At 40.6% G+C, this 16048-nt stretch overlaps 1 protein-coding gene across 2 annotated transcripts in view; it reads left to right on the top strand.

The window, feature by feature from the left end:
* CDK6 (cyclin dependent kinase 6) overlaps nt 1–16048 on the top strand; it is a 250317-nt gene that overhangs the window by 2564 nt on the left and 231705 nt on the right. Inside the window, exons 1-2 of one of the 2 annotated variants that reach the window (XM_045494773.1) lie at nt 164–596; nt 709–1314. In XM_045494773.1, coding sequence (XP_045350729.1) covers nt 1082–1314 — 233 coding nt within the window. In that variant the 5' untranslated portion in view covers nt 164–596; nt 709–1081. Of the gene's footprint in view, nt 1–163; nt 597–708; nt 1315–16048 lie in introns of those variants that run through there. The other variant, XM_045494774.1, reaches the window with a different exon arrangement.

Raw genomic sequence — 16048 nt, 5'->3', positions numbered from 1 at the left:
GAAAGAATTCCGTTTCCAATCCAGACTCCTTTACCCCAAAAAGACCATTTGTGTGTGCATGTCGTTTTTAAATGTCTCCTCGTAGAAAAACTGAAAGTAGAAAGAAAGGAAGCAATTTCCGAGCAGATGTCTGACCACCCCTTCTCGCACACTCCCAGCATCGGGTTACAGGGTCCTGGGAGCCCCCACCCACATTCTGCAGCCCCACACCGATGGACCCACAGTCTCTCCACAGCAGCCTGGGTACGACCCCTGAAAGGCCCACGGCACCCTGGGAGCCCCACTCCCTGCACGTCCAGGCCCGGGGAGGTGGGGTGGGTAGCGGTACAACACAATGATGTAGGGATAAATATTAAGCCGTGACATTGACGTGCCCGGCACCTCCCCTCCCCCGCGCTCCCGGCACACTCTGGGCTGATCGGCACGCCCCCTCCCGTCCACTGCGTCCCGCGCCGCTCACTCATCCCCGAGGGGCCCCTGCAACCTCTCCGCGCGAAGACGGCTCCAGCTCTGCAGGGAAAGAAAAGTAACTTCGCTTTTCTCGGAGGAACCAGGAAGGATTAAGCAGCCTGGGAGAGGGCAGGAGCGCACAGAGGGTAGCGACGGGGGCTTTTATGAAGGAGGAGGAGGGGAGTCTGCGGGGACCCGGAGGAAGGCGCTTGGGATGTCTGATTGCACTTTTTCTTGTCCTCCCGTCTCTTCTTTTAGGTGGAATGATTGTGGACTGAGACGCGCTGGGGCATAGGCTATGTAATCGCCTCGGTGTCTGTGCAGAGGACTGCGCTTCGGGGAGGGAAGAGGAGGGATCGGCTCGCTCCTTGGCGACTCGGCAGGCGGAGTTTCGCGGCGGCACCGGGGTTGCGCCCGCCCGCGGGGAGGTCGCTCCATCCAGCCCCAGCAGCCGCGAGAGCCGGAGCGCGGGAGAGCGGTAGTCGGCGGGGGCGAGGGAGAGCGAGACCGAGCTCCGGGGCGTGAGGGAGCGGGCCGGGAAGTCCGGGAGGAGGCGAGCGGCGGCCGAGAGCGAGCCGAGCGCGCCCCCCGCCCGTCCCAGCGGCGCCGCGCCGGGCGGCGTCCAGACGGCATGGAGAAGGACGGCCTGAGCCGCGCGGACCAGCAGTACGAGTGCGTGGCGGAGATCGGGGAGGGCGCCTATGGAAAGGTGTTCAAGGCCCGGGACCTGAAGAACGGAGGCCGGTTCGTGGCGCTGAAGCGCGTGCGGGTGCAGACAGGCGAGGAGGGCATGCCGCTCTCCACCATCCGCGAGGTGGCGGTGCTGAGGCACCTGGAGACCTTCGAGCACCCCAACGTGGTCAGGTGAGCGGGGGAGCGGCGCCCTCGCCGTCGGAGGCCGCGCGCGCCGGGGGAGGGCCAGGGATCCTCGGGGCCGGGACGCTGCCAGGCCGGAGGGCGGCAGGGGAGGCATGGCGCGACCCGTTGCCCTTACAGAGTGAGAGTAAGTTATGTGGACAGAGCCGCAAGCCAGAGAGGGTGACCTTGCCAGACAGCGAGCAGAAAGACAAGTCAGGAAATGTGACCTGCGCAGGCTTCCCTGCCGCTGTGCAAGTTCTGCGTATTCTCCCTGCTGGCCCTGAAAGAGGGTCCAGGAAGTTGGGTGCCTTTTAGGGACAGAACGATCCAAGCTGAGACGTGCCCTGCCAGCCCCCGCATAGTTTCCCTAGCCATTGGGGAATTTTTGAGAGGCTGAGAATAAGAGAAGTAGCAGGATGCGGTGAAAATTGGGATGAGAATTTTCTTGGTGGAGCTTCGTTTAAATAAGGTTTAAAAATATAGAAGCATAAAAATATTTTTGCCAATCACATCCAGTTTTTCTTTAAAGTTATATAATGAAAAATAAGCATCAAACAGGGTAGCCTAAGAAACTTCTTCCAAAAATGTTGCCTATTAGTGTGTATTACTTTATGTCTCTGGGTCAGCATAGTCTTTAGACTACTTCTCAAAAGTAGTGATGTTGAGTCCAAGATGTGGAATCTTTAGATTCCAAGTGTTCTGCTTTTGCTTTTTCTGGAGGGGTTGTGGCAAGTGGATGGAGAGACAGCATTTCTTAAAGCCTCTCCTGTGTGGTAACCAGTAATTAAAGTGTGTGTGACTACGATAATGGTGTTTTCTTAGTGATCCTGGAATTTCCCCATTGTGTGGTTGACATTGTGTGGTGTGTCATCCTTTTCTTTTCTAAGCAGATATGTGTAGTTTTAAGTAAAAAAGGAATGCACAGAAACTTGTACAAATTCGGGTGTGATTTTACCTGTCAACTCTCAACCATAGTGTGTTGGAAAAAGGAGATCTTGGGTATTCTTCCTGTCTTCTCATCTATGTGGGGATTCTGTTCAACAAATACATGCCTACTGTGTGCGCTGTGGATGAAATTATGTAAACAAACACAGCTAAATATTTTTGTAAAAAGTCCAGCAATTTAACATTAGTCATCAAAGTCAAGAGACCCAAGACTGACCTTTGAAATACCAAGCCCTCTAGAGACTCAGGGAGCCCAAGTGTCTACAAAATCTTCCTGGGAGGTTTTAACTTGTGTCCCCTTATCCTAGGCTGTTTGATTTGTGTGGTGCTTTGTTCCCAACACAGACTAAGCCTAGAAGGCTGCAAAGAATCATAAATACGTAAAAAAGGTAATAAATGGCTATGAAAATAGGACCCCCATTATACCTCTGCTTTAGCCAGTTGAGGAGAGGGGCAAAAGGAAAATGAGACCAGGAGAATGAGTGTTTTAGGAAGTTGGGATTATACATAACAGCAACAGGTGACCTTTTGTGCGTGTTTTCTTTGTTGCAAACCGACAAAAACTCTTCTGGTGAATCTTTGTGATGTTGGAGGGGAAAGGGGTGAGTACATTTTGTCCCCTGTAACTTAGGTATCTTCCTGGAAGAATCACTTAGGTTCTTCCCAGAATTTTAGGATCAAAGTTCTTGTTTTATTTTGTCTGTTGCCTATGGGGAGTGTCCAGTTTTTTACGTGTAGATAAATAAAATACTGTCCTTCCAGCATAGAGGCATTATAGAGGCACTCCTGTGTAACACTATTTTTTACAAAGCACTATCCCTTTAACAGCAGGATGGTTGTTTTTGACATAGTGTTGGTAGATTTTGGCTAATCTATCTTATTCTCTTGATTTATACTCTTGAAATTGGTATGTCTTTAGAGATTTCTAACTGACCCGTGACTTGAATTCTGTACTGAGAAATTTCAGGAGGCTATACTCAAATTGAAGGTGAAGATATCTAAAGGTTTTCTAAAATTATTTTTACAGGTTAAGTGGTGATGATGATGCCTACCTCTTAAGAGTTGTGAGTAGGAGCTGAGATGGTGTATATGAGAGCAGTTTAAATTTAAAAATGCTTCAGGTGTCCAAGTGTTATTTGTTTTCATGCTGATTAGTGGGGCTGTTGCCTCCAAACAGGTTCCCAGTAAAATATCAGTTCACCTGACCTTTTCTATAAAGCAAATCATACTCAAACCCAGACATTAGAGGCTCTGGAACCAAGAAACTACTTGGATAGAACAAGCCTGTGGTTTGTCAGAAAAGACCCATCAGTCCTATGCCATGACATTCAGTGGCACTTGGAAAAAAATTATTGATGATGTCATCTTCATGAGCTACATATCTCCATTCCATTTTGTTTCCTTCCTGTTTCTTCTCTTTACCTCTGCCTTGGGGTAATCTTTGGTCCCCATGACTTCCTTAAGTAGACTAGGAATTCCAGATTTTGAAGGTTGCTAATATTTGTTCAGGCAGGGTTGGGAAATGAAGGACAGGTAACAACAATTCTTTTCCTTCCAAGGGAGAGTTGTCAAAGTTGGACCCCCAAACCTGTGACTTATTGGTGCCCCACAGTGTCAGCTTTACAATGCTAGGGCTGGTTCTTAAAAGGTTTCTTAAAAGGACAGATATCTCTGTAAGTGCCTTCAAGTCATAAGTAATTGATCAGAATTATAGGCCCTTCCCACAGGTAGTTAAGCCTCAGCTTGAAGGGGTATCATAAACATATTAGTTTTTTCAAACATTTAAGAATTAATTTTGATGGATTTGCCAGAAAGGCTGACTTGTTATTGCTGGCACTGATACTGCCTGTATGCACAGGGATAATGACTTGAAATTCTTGTTTACCTGTGCTGGATGTATCCCAGGCCCAGGCTTGATCAGCCAATCACTGTCTAGCCTGTAAATTTACTCTTATTTTACAGTTGGTAATCCTAAATCCTAGAGCATTTGCCAAAATCAGACTTCTGTGTGAACCTATGTTGGAGCTTCTATGCTCCACAAAGGAATCGTTTTACCTTCTGACCTAAATATATATAGGTTAAAATATATATATATATATATATATATATATATATATATATATATATATATATAATATGTTTAAGCAGCAGTCTGTTGATTCACCAAATATTTATTGATGGCCTATCATGTACCAGACACTGCTAGTTGTTCTTTTTTCTCTTCAAAAATTCACTTCTCTTTATTTCCGTTGGCTTGTTGTGCTATGTTTAGACTAACTAGTTTTATGAAACAACTAATATTTGTAATGGTTTAGTTATCAAGAATTTGCTGATTGAATAAGACAGCCAAAACACGAATCAGAATCAAATGTTTTTCATAAATTTTTTTAATGTTTATTTCTGAGAGAGAGACAGAGTGTGAGCAGGGGAGGGGCAGAGAGAAAGAGGCTCGAACTCATGAACCATGAGATCATGACCTGAGCTGAAGTCAGACGCTTAACCAACTGTGTCACCCAGGCGCTCCTGAATCAAATGCTTTTCAAAGATTAACTTTCACCTTAGGGACAGATGTACAAATAGATTGCTACAAGAAGATATTGACGTGTAACTAACAGATAGGAACATTTGGGCTCCATGTATTTAACAAGGATTAGGAAGAAGGACCTACTATTTAAAAACCATGGGGGTTAGGTGCTGGGAAAGATGCATGGGTAAATCACTTCTCTCAAGTAATTCCCGGCCTGGTGTTTGAAGGAATAAGATGATCATCAAACCCTGATACTTGATGGTAGTGTGTCATTACAAAGATACTGGTAAGCGCTACCAGCCTTGTCCCCAGGTATTAAATTTGTTAGTGTAAGTGTAATTCAAATTCAAGTACTGGTTCAGAAACTCAAGGTGAATTTTCCAATTTTCTTTTTATTTTTAAAAATTTATTTAGGGGCACCTGGGTGGCTCAGTCGGTTGAGCATCTGACTTCAGCTCAGGTCATGGTCTTGCAGTTCGTGAGTTCGAGCCCCTTGTCGGGCTTTGTGCTAACAAACAGCTCAGAGCCTGGAGCCTGCTTCAGATTCTGTATCTCTCTCTCTCTCTCTCTTCCTCTCTCTCTCTCTCTCTCTCTTCCTCTCTCTCTCTCTCTCTCTCTCTCTCTCCCGCTCCTCTGCTCATGCTCTGCCTCTGTCTCTCAAAAATAAATAAATATTAAGAAATTTTTTAAATTTATTTATTTTTAATATTTCTTTATTTTAAGCTTATTTATTTACTTTGAGAGACAGCATTCGAGCAGGGAGAGGGGCAGAGAGAAAGGAGAGAGAGAATCCCAAGCAGGCTTTGCACTATCAGCATGCAACCCGATGCAAGGCTCGATCTCCCAAACCATGAGATCATGACCTGAGCTGAAATCAAGAGTTGGACACTTAACTGACTGAGCCACCCAGGTGCACCCAATTTTCTCTTTTTAAAGATCTTAGTAATGTATAACATAAAAAGAAAATAAAAATATTATTTTTCTAGGAAAACCTAATCATTAATAGGGTAGAAGAAACCTGGCATGTTGATGCAGCAAAAAGCTGACCCTTCGGTGGATTAGTTCATGGGAATCCTTCTGAATAGAAGTGTTATCTTGCAGATAAAGAATATGTTTCTTCAGGCTTGTTTTAGTGAAAGCAGGAAACACAGGAGTTTACTTTTCTTTTTAAGTTTCAGTATGTTAGAAGTAAGTTTGGTCCTTTCTTCTCTAAGAATTCCTTGAAAAGTTTCCAATTTATCAAGGTTATTTAATAAATAAGCATTTTCACAGTTATGTTCTGCCCATGCCTTGTTGCTGCAGAAGAATTTGGTAATGCTGAATTGTTGGCCTTGTGCTTATATTCTTTTTTACACAACTGTTACCACCCTGGAATTATTAGAATTTCCCTATTAAGGAGGAAATGGATTACAGGAGGGAAACTTGTATAAACTTGAATATCTCTTGGTGTATTTCCCTATGTTTAAGACATGGACAAGTGAATATCTATGAAAACAGGTTCCTTGTTAAAAGTAAATTATCCTTTTTTTTTTTAATGCCTCACTATAAATGATTCCCTAAGAATGTTTTTTCATATTGAAACATCTAATTCTTAGGCTATGTCATTGCAAACTCATGGGTATTAGAGTTGGAAAGACTTTGGAAGTCTTTTAGCCCTTTTATGGTATAGATCAAGAAACTAAGGCTCAGAGGTTAAGCAATTTGTCTATTGTGCCGTTTTTAAGTGGTTGACTTGTTTTAAAATCTGAGTAGCAATTTTTAAAAAATTCTTTTTGTTTGTTTGATGGAAGAAGTTAAGCAAGTGAGTACATTTCTAGTTTGGAAAAAAAGAACTATATGTAGACAAAGGTAATGATTTGCCAGGAATAAATGACGTATCAATTCAGGAAACTCCTGAATTCTATGGTGTGCCCTACTAAAGTTTGTCTGTAAAAAGTGATCATCTATTAAATTCTGCCATTAAGGAATTTGGGTAATAACTATGATCATATAAACAGCTATAGTTAAACAATAATGTAGGTTAATAATGTACTTAAATAAGTAATAATAGTGAATTCATTTTAAGGAAAACGATGGAAAAAATCTAAATGCTTGTCTGATGAATGAACTATCACATAATGTGGCTCTGGCATCTACTACCCATTTAATGAAATAAACACCATAATACTTGAAAATTAGGCAGCATAACAACCTGGAGACCTATGAGCAAATATGGTACTAATGCTTCTTGAAGAACTGATCGTACTATTGCTTTATTTGTCATGAGGTTCAGTGAGCTTGTCTTCCTAGGAAGGAAATGTGTGAGTTTCTTGGCGTAATAGAACATGACAGAAATGAAATCTGGGTGCAGGAGGTTTGGTAATAGGACAAGGTAGTGTGCATGGTGTTGGGCTTTGTCCAGTGGCCAAGAAGCAGCATTGAAAATGGGCACTGATTGGGGCGCCTGGGTGGCGCAGTCGGTTAAGCGTCCGACTTCAGCCAGGTCACGATCTCACTGTCCGTGAGTTCGAGCCCCGCGTCAGGCTCTGGGCTGATGGCTCAGAGCCTGGAGCCTGTTTCCGATTCTGTGTCTCCCTCTCTCTCTGCCCCTCCCCCGTTCATGCTCTGTCTCTCTCTGTCCCAAAAATAAATAAACGTTGAAAAAAAAAAATTAAAAAAAAAAAAAAAAAGAAAATGGGCACTGGTGGTTGGTAGCAAGCGTGCCTACATAAAGGTCATCACCATCTGTGATGATCTATAGATGCTAAGTCTGCAGGTAGGTCAGCAGTCAGAGGGAGGAGTTTTATAAGAGACACTGGCCAGTTGTTTTAAATATCGCCAGTTTGCTGCCATACTTGCTTTTATTTTACTATCTGCACACGTAGCTCTCTGTTGAGAAATGAAGTAAAAGTACCTTAAGACATGTGGCAAGGGGGCACCTGGGTGGCTCAGTCGGTTAGGCGGCTGACTTTGGCTCAGGTCATGATCTCATGGTTCATGAGTTCGAGCCCCGCGTTGGGCTCTGTGCTGACAGTTCGGAGCCTGGAGCCTGCTTCAGAATCTATGACACCCCCCCCCCCCCGCCCCGCCTTGTCCCCTCTGCAGCTCATGCTCTGTCTCTGAAATATAATAAAATAAAAATAAATAAACATTAAAAAAAATTAAAAAAAAAAAAGACATGGGGCAAGAATCTGTGTGAGTACCTAGTAGTAGCCTGGAGGTCCATTTGGGATAGGATAATTATTAAACATTTAGTAGTTTACCTAAATTTGGGCTACTGTTGTTGGCTTTGTCATTTAGGCGATGATTTTAATTTTTAATTCTTATTATCTGGCTTTCCTAAAGGATTTTAATGCAGTAGAATTAGAATTACAGTATATGGATTTTTGAATTGGAAGGAGTCTTAGATATAACCTAGTCCAAACCCCTTTGGTCTGTGTAGGAATTGTTTTCTAGATATGTAAAACAATTGTCTTATTTTTAGTCAACTGTTTTATTCCACAGTTATATGCATTTTAGATCCAAATTGAGGATGTCCAAGGTTCAGACGCAGGTTTATATCCAATGTTTGCAGGACTCATGGTCATTGCATGTCAGAAAACTCCCATTGGGGGTGCCAGGGTGGCTTAGTCAGTTGAGCATCCTACTCCTGATTTCAGCTCAGGTCATGATCCCATGCCTCTGCCCCTCTCCCCACACTTGTGGCTCTCCTTCTCTCTCTCTACAAACAATAAAAATTTTAAAAAGAAAACACTTCCTTGGGTTGTAAAAAATGTTTTCAGTTTAATGATTTTGCGTTTTTTCTGACTTGAGTACAGGATTATGTCTTTTATATCTATAAATAACAATGTCTGCAACCATGAGTTGCCCGGTATGTATTTCCTGAATGAATGAAGTAGAATAAATTAAATTATAAACCCCCAGATGAGAATTTCTCGTCCTTTAGAGCTGGATACAGCATTAGCAAGTATTTCCGGCTAAACACTGGGAGATGATTGGGTATTAACTGTGATGCATCTGCACACCAAGACTGTTTAGTAAGAACCTTCAAATACTTCTATCCATTTTTAAATTACAAAACCCATGTTTTGTCTTCAGTACTAGCTTGGTCTTTGGTAGGATTTTCTTGTGTTCTCCCTGTGCATTTGCTACATGTATCCTCCAGGCAGACTGACTACTCTGTATATGCCCCTTGCCATCCACCTCTGCAGCTTTAATTAGGGCTGATTTTGGAATGTGCGCTCAGTGCTCTTCCCTGTACTACTGTTTCCACCTGTTGAAATGCTACCCATCCTTCAGAGCCAAGTTCTGATGCCACCCTTTTTTTGTGTGGTGTACTCCTTAATACCTACATTTGGATAAAATTTGTTTCCTTTGAACCTCGATATCTTTGAACTTCCTTTATGACATTTAGTATATGTCTGCCCTTTTAAATTATTACATCTGTTATATAAGATATAATCTTAATTTTCTGCTCCACTCACCCTCTTATGGTCCTCTAAGACCCAGAAAGTGTCTCGTGGTCATGTTCACTTACATTCTACGTCCAGTAGAAATAAAGTGAATAAATGAACACATGCATGAAATAATAGAAAAGAGGTTCAATTATTAAGGAGGGAACCATTTGGATTATTTCCATCAAATGAATATTAATACTAAGGAGTGTCAAATAAAGAGGGAGAAGGGATCTGTATATAGAATTATACTTAACTTGGTTTCCTGGGAATAATAAAAAATACTGAAAAGAGAACATTTTATTTTTGTTTTAGTCCAATCTATATAGTTTATATTGAAGTGAGTTTCTTTTTTTTTTAATATGAAATTTATTGTCAAATTGGTTTCCATACAACACTCAGTGCTCATCCCAACAGGTGCCCTCCTCGATGCCCATCACCCACTTTCCCCTCCCTTCCACCCCTCATCAACCCTCAGTTTATTCTCAGTTTTAAGAGTCTCTTAAGGTTTGCCTCCTTCCCGCTCTGTAACATTTTTTCCCCTATCCCCTCCCCCATGGTCTTCTGTTAAGTTTCTCAAGATCCACGTAAGACTGAAAATATATAGTATCTTTTTCTGTATGACTTATTTCACTTAGCATAACACTCTCCAGTTCCATCCACGTTGCTACAAAAGGCATTTCATTCTTTCTCATTGCCAAGTAGTATTCCATTGTATATATAAACCACAACTTCTTTATCCATTCATTAGTTGATGGACATTTAGGCTCTTTCCATGATTTGGCTATTGTTGAAAGTTCTGCTATAAACATTGGGGTACAAGTGCCCCTATGCATCAGCACTCCTGTATCCCTTCGGTAAACTCCTAGCAGCGCTATTGCTGGGTCATAGGGGAGTTCTATTTTTAATTTTTTGAGGAACCTCCACACTGTTTTCCATAGCGGCTGCACCAGTTTGCATTCCCACCAACAGTGCAAGAGGGTTCCCATTTCTCCACTATTGAAGTGAGTTTCAAAATTTAAGTAATTTCCATAGTTAACTGTATAGTCGTGGACTTATAGATTGTACAGAAGACATCAACATTAGGAAGTGTGCATACATTCAGTAAAAGTTGAAAGTGATTTGAACATTTTTGAATATAACAATGGAAGGTATTCTGAATCCATTCAGTTGCTTGAATTATTTTGTTTTTCCCCCCACTAAATTTTAATATTGTTGGCTTTCTTTACTGGAAAAACTCTTAGGAGGAGGAAAATTAAGGAAAACTTTCCTAATATTTTCTAGAATAATATCAGGATTCTGAGTTCATAAAAACTTTGTCTTCTACTCCATTTCATAATTTGTGTATAGATAATTTGGATTCCACCTTGACAAACTGGTAGGTTTAGTTAAGTACTCTTCCAGCCAAACTAATTCCAATTCCTCAAGACCTACATGGTTGGGGTGTGTGTGTGTGTCTGTGTGCACACACACATGTGTGCATGAGTATGTATCCAGAATAGTTGAATGCAAGATCATGGAAAGAAGGGACTGTGTGGGACTGTGTTTGCTTGTTCCTTTTGCTGTATACTAAGCACTTAGCATGGCAGCTGGCATCTTGTAGCCCAGAATAAATATTTGTGAATGAATAAGTGTGTACTACCTAGGAATATGTACTACCTAGCAATATGTACTACCTAGGAATTCAGAATTGATTTTTTTTTTTTTAGTGAGAATTGGATAATAATGTCTGAAAGCATATGTAAGATCTATAGAATTGAACCAGGTATTTGTTGGTTATCTGTTATACTCAACATTTTATTAAATGTGATTGACTTACATCTTGAAATATTTATCAAAAAAGCGGTATTAGATCTGGAATTTATTTCAAAATGGGGTGCAGGTAAAGATAAAATAACTTTATCCTTGTTAAAACTGTGGTAGTTCATTGTTCTCTTCTCTCTTCATTTGTATATGTTTGAAATTTTCCATCATAATCTTTAAAATGTTCCTAGTCAGTGGAATAGTAGTCTGAGTACTTTCCTTTTGACTTCTTCCACCTGTTGCTGAGTGCCTTAGAGTGAATTCCTTAATGTCTCTTCACTGTGGTTTCCCCACCATAAAATAGGAATTATTACTACTCTTTTGACTTTAGAGAGTTTCTATGATCAAATGAAGTTGTGTGTACGAAGATCAGATGTTACACGAATATCAGGTGTTTTTAACAAAACGAATTCTTGCCCTCAAGTTTGTGATTTTGTGGAGGACATGGACATGTACACAGATTTCTATATTGCAGATTGGTAGTATGTACTTTTATTTTTTTCACCTCACAGTGTGAAAGTATGAATGGAGCTAGGTATTTCTGAAAGGACATGTATTGGATTTGCAGTAATTATAGTAAAATACTGTCTTTAATCTGGGTATTGGTAATTGGTGTCAAGTTTACCCAGTGCTGTATCCTTTTCATTAATGGATTACTGCAGGAGGATCCGTGGACAGAATGCTCCTAGGAACACATTGTCAAAACTGAAGGGAGCTTGATGATTTCTTTTGTATTTTACTTTTCAAATTAAGGAGAGGTTGAATTCTTTGTTTGTTGTCTCTCTCTCTTTTAAAGATTTTGTTTTATTTATTTTTTTTAATGTTTATTTTTGAGAGAGAGCAGGGGAGAGAGAGGGGAGACAGAGGATCTGAAGTGAGCTCTGTGCTGACAGCAGAAAGACCAATGCAGGGCTCGAATTCGAGATCATGACCAGAGCTCAGACTCTTTTTTTTTTTTTTTTTTAATTTTTTTTTTCAACGTTTATTTATTTTTGGGACAGAGAGAGAGCATGAACGGGGGAGGGGCAGAGAGAGAGGGAGACACAGAATCGGAAGGAGGCTCCAGGCTCTGAGCCATCAGCCCAGAGCCCGACGCGGGGCTTGAACCCACGGACCGCGAGATCATGACCTGGCCGAAGTCGGACGCTTAACCGACTGCGCCACCCAGGCGCCCCGAGCTCAGACTCTTAACCTACTGATCCACCCAGGTGCCCCTAAAGATTTTATATTTACATAATCTCTTCACCCAGCATGGAACTTGAATTCATGACCTGGAGATCAAGACTCTCACACTCTTCTGACTGAGCTTGCCAGGCACCCTCTCTCTTTCTGTTTTTAAATTTCAAATCTGAAGTGGAATTATTCCTTTTTATGTCACACATTGGCATTTAAAAAAAAACGTTTATTTATTTTTGAGAGAGAGAGAGCATGAGTAGGGGAGGGACAAAAAGAGAGGGAGGCACAGAATCCGAAGCAGTTTCCAAGCTCCCAGCTGTCAGCACGGAACCTGATGTGGGGCTTGAACTCAAAAACCGCAAGATCATGACCTGAGCCGAAGTTGGACACCTAACTGACTGTGCCACTCAGGCGCCTCACACAATTGGCACTTTTGCTTGTTCACTTTCTGAGGCTCTTCTTGGCATGCCTGGCTTGTGACATTTGAAATTCTGTTCCGTGTATGCTGCATTTATGTCATTAAGAACTTACATCCACAGAAAAGAAGCAGTTCTCTTTCAGCAGCACTAATCTCTAGTGAATTTTTTTTGCTTCCTTTTATTTCTGAGTAATTTCATAATTTCTGTTAGGTATTTCTAACAATATAAAACATTTTTTTCTAAAATGCTTTATTTGTATAAAGTTGGGAACATTAACAGCAACAGAACGAGAGAAACAAAAGATATCTTTGCATTTCAAGGGTACGACTTTTAAATTTTAGGTATTTGGCTCTTATCAATACATTTTTTAAACTTTTTAGTGGGAACCAAGAGGCTATCTAAATAGTTTCAAGTTGGGAGTTTTAGATGATATCATCTACATTTCAACCAGTAGAATCACTTGAAGAAGTTATTAAGTTGTCTTGGGTAAAAACGGGTTGTTGTCTTGTTGAGCCAGGAGAAAACAGGAGAGATTGAGAGGTTGGGCTAGAACGTACTCCCAGTGCTAATCATGAATGCAGTGTATTTAAGTGATGGAAGTCCCCCTTAAAGAACCAGAAAAGCATCCTTTCTTTGAAATAACACGCCTTCACACATTAAGACACAAATAAAAAGTTGTGACATCCTGATAGTCATTACAGATTATTTTAAGCCAGTGGGATTTAATCAGTGGTAATTTAGCTAATTACTAGTTCATTAGACTAGAACTTGGGGTTGTTGATGGCAGTTGGGTTCTCAACTAATAAACCAGTTAGTAAGGCAAAGAGAAAAAAAGTCTGTTTCAGAGGCATTATTCTCTATCCCTTAAATGTTGGCTGACTCAGAATGATGGGATTGATCTCAAGGAGAACCAGATAAGAGCATGGTTGACTCAGTGGTGCCAATTCTAAATCCTAGAAAAACAGGACCTTTGCGATGAGTAAAGAGTAGTATTATTGTTTATGAAAGATGGTAGTTTTTTCCCCATCTTACTTGATAAATTGAAAGGTGGATTTATCATTAGGCAAATAGAGAATGGTCTAGAGATGTACCTTGTGATCTGAAAGGACCATATGCTTTCAAGGTGGGGCAGAAGATGAGCTAAGTTAAGGTAGAGATGAGAGATACAGTGAAGTAAAGCTACAATATGGTGATAGAACCTGGGATAGTTTATGTAAATCTGAAGTTTCTTCAACTTCGAAATCTGAAACCCAGTGATCTGAAAGTAGATGAAAACTGGTATGTTTAGAAAGGCCTCAACCAGTACTTGCTGAAAAAGTAAACTCAGAGTATCATTCTTTAATTACATAATAATGAAATGGAACTTTATTTTCTGATTGCTTTTTCTTGGAGACCTTATTTTAACATTCTTCATATTGTCCTTTGTGCCTAGCACTCAGATTGATGCATGACTTAATGTACAATGTATGCTTCCCATTAGAACATAAACTTCATATGGGCAGGAACTTTGTTTTGTTTACTGTTTTATTCCTAATATCTAGAACAGTGCCTGGCACATAACTCAGTTAATATCTGTTGAGGGACTGACTGAGGGAATAGTTAAACTGTGACTAGAGATTACTCTTTTTACAGTAATTTTATTGACAGTAAAAATGTAAATTAACACCAAAATTTAGCAGTTATTTTTCTATTCACTTATTAGTATTGCACTTAATAGTCTTTAATAATTATAGTAGTAAATTGGATTCTGACTTAGGAAATCATTGAATAATTTAATGACTAGCAAGTAGATTGGATGCTCAGATATATCCCTTCTAAGCTAGTTCTTCCACTAATATTTTCATTTAAAGTTATAAATATAACTTTAAATGAAAATATTAAGTGGTATCTTAAGTGGTTATGTCATTTATAGCAGAATAGATTTAGATGTTTTGATAGAAATTTTAAGATATGGTTTTAGATTCTCTGAGTTATGAGATTTTTATAAAAAGGATTCACATACATTCTCCTAAAGAGTTTGACATAAGCTCTCAAGCCATTGTATAAATGACTATAGCTGCCCTTAGAAGTAATAAAGCCCAAGTGGCCAGTCCCACTGTGAACCTTGCCCCAGTACTCCTATTTGATGCTATAAGACCTTCATTTTCAGCTTAAATCAGTTGATTGTGATCATATACGAAATCTGGCATTATTTAGTTATAACTGGCTATAAAGAATAAACAATAATGATAAGAAGAAGAGGGAGGAGGAGATGGGAGAGGAGGGAGAGAGTCAAGGAAGGCAGGGGAGAAGAAAAGGAAGGAAAGAAAAGGAGGAATAGAATAAGAATAGACTAGACTAGACTAGACTATCAGGTATGTTGCTAGGAGTTGTTACTAAAGTAGAATACCATAGGGCACCTGCGTGGCTCAGTCAGTTAAATGTCTGAGTCTTGGTTTTGGCTCAGGTCATGATCTCGTGGTTTCGTGAATTCAAGCTCCGTGTCAGGCTCTGTGCTGGCAGTGTGAAGCCTGCTTAGGATTCTCTCTCTCCCTCTCTCTCTGCCCCTCCCCCACTCATGCTGTCTCTGTCTCTCTCAAAATGAATAAACTTAAAAAAAATTTAAAGTGGAATACCGGGAGAAATGTTTGCAGTTTTTTAGTTAAAGCAATTACAGTTTTCTGTTAATTGTTTTGGTTATTATTGCCATGTAGTAAATTGCCCCCAAATTTAGGAGCTTAAAGCAACCATTTTCTTATGCTCAAAGATTCAGCGGGTGGGGAATTCTGACAGAACACAGTGAGAATGGTTATACCTCTGCTTCATGATGTCTGAAGCTTCAACTGGAGATAAAGTAGCAGCTAGAGGTTTGATTCACCTGGAGATGTCTTCACTCTCAAGTTTGTTGTTTCCTGTGGGCTGACTGACGTAGGAGAGGACCTGAACTGGGACTGTGGTCCCACCTGTATTTCCTGTGGTCTGGGGTTCCTCTAGCATCAAGGATTCAGAGTAGTTGGGCTTAAATGGTGGCTCATGGCTCCAAAAGCCAGTCATTGTCCTTAGGAACAGGCAGTGTCATTTCTCCCACATTCTGTTGGTTACAGGTGAGTTGAAAGAGTTATAGATTCCAGGGGAGGGGATGTGTATTATCTCTTATTGGAAAGAATGTTAAAGAATTTGTGCACCTCTCTGTTTTTTTGGTTTTTGTTTTTTTTTTTTTTTTTTTGTAATTATGACATTAATTCTTGACGATTAGTACAGAAGATTTATGATAAAAAAGCAAGGCTCCTGCCCCATTTATCCCTACTCCCAGTACACAGGTACAGCTTCTTCTAACTCTGTTTTTGGTGCTTCTAGTAGTTCCATCTGTTAATCTAGATAATATGCTGTGCTCTATTTCTTGATATTTAAACTTAGGATACCTATTGATTTTCTGCTCTGAAAGATGAGGATTTAGC

Source organism: Leopardus geoffroyi, chromosome A2 (assembly GCF_018350155.1).
Source record: "Leopardus geoffroyi isolate Oge1 chromosome A2, O.geoffroyi_Oge1_pat1.0, whole genome shotgun sequence".
Classification (NCBI taxonomy): domain Eukaryota; kingdom Metazoa; phylum Chordata; class Mammalia; order Carnivora; family Felidae; genus Leopardus; species Leopardus geoffroyi.
This window is presented reverse-complemented; position numbering and strand designations above follow the sequence as displayed.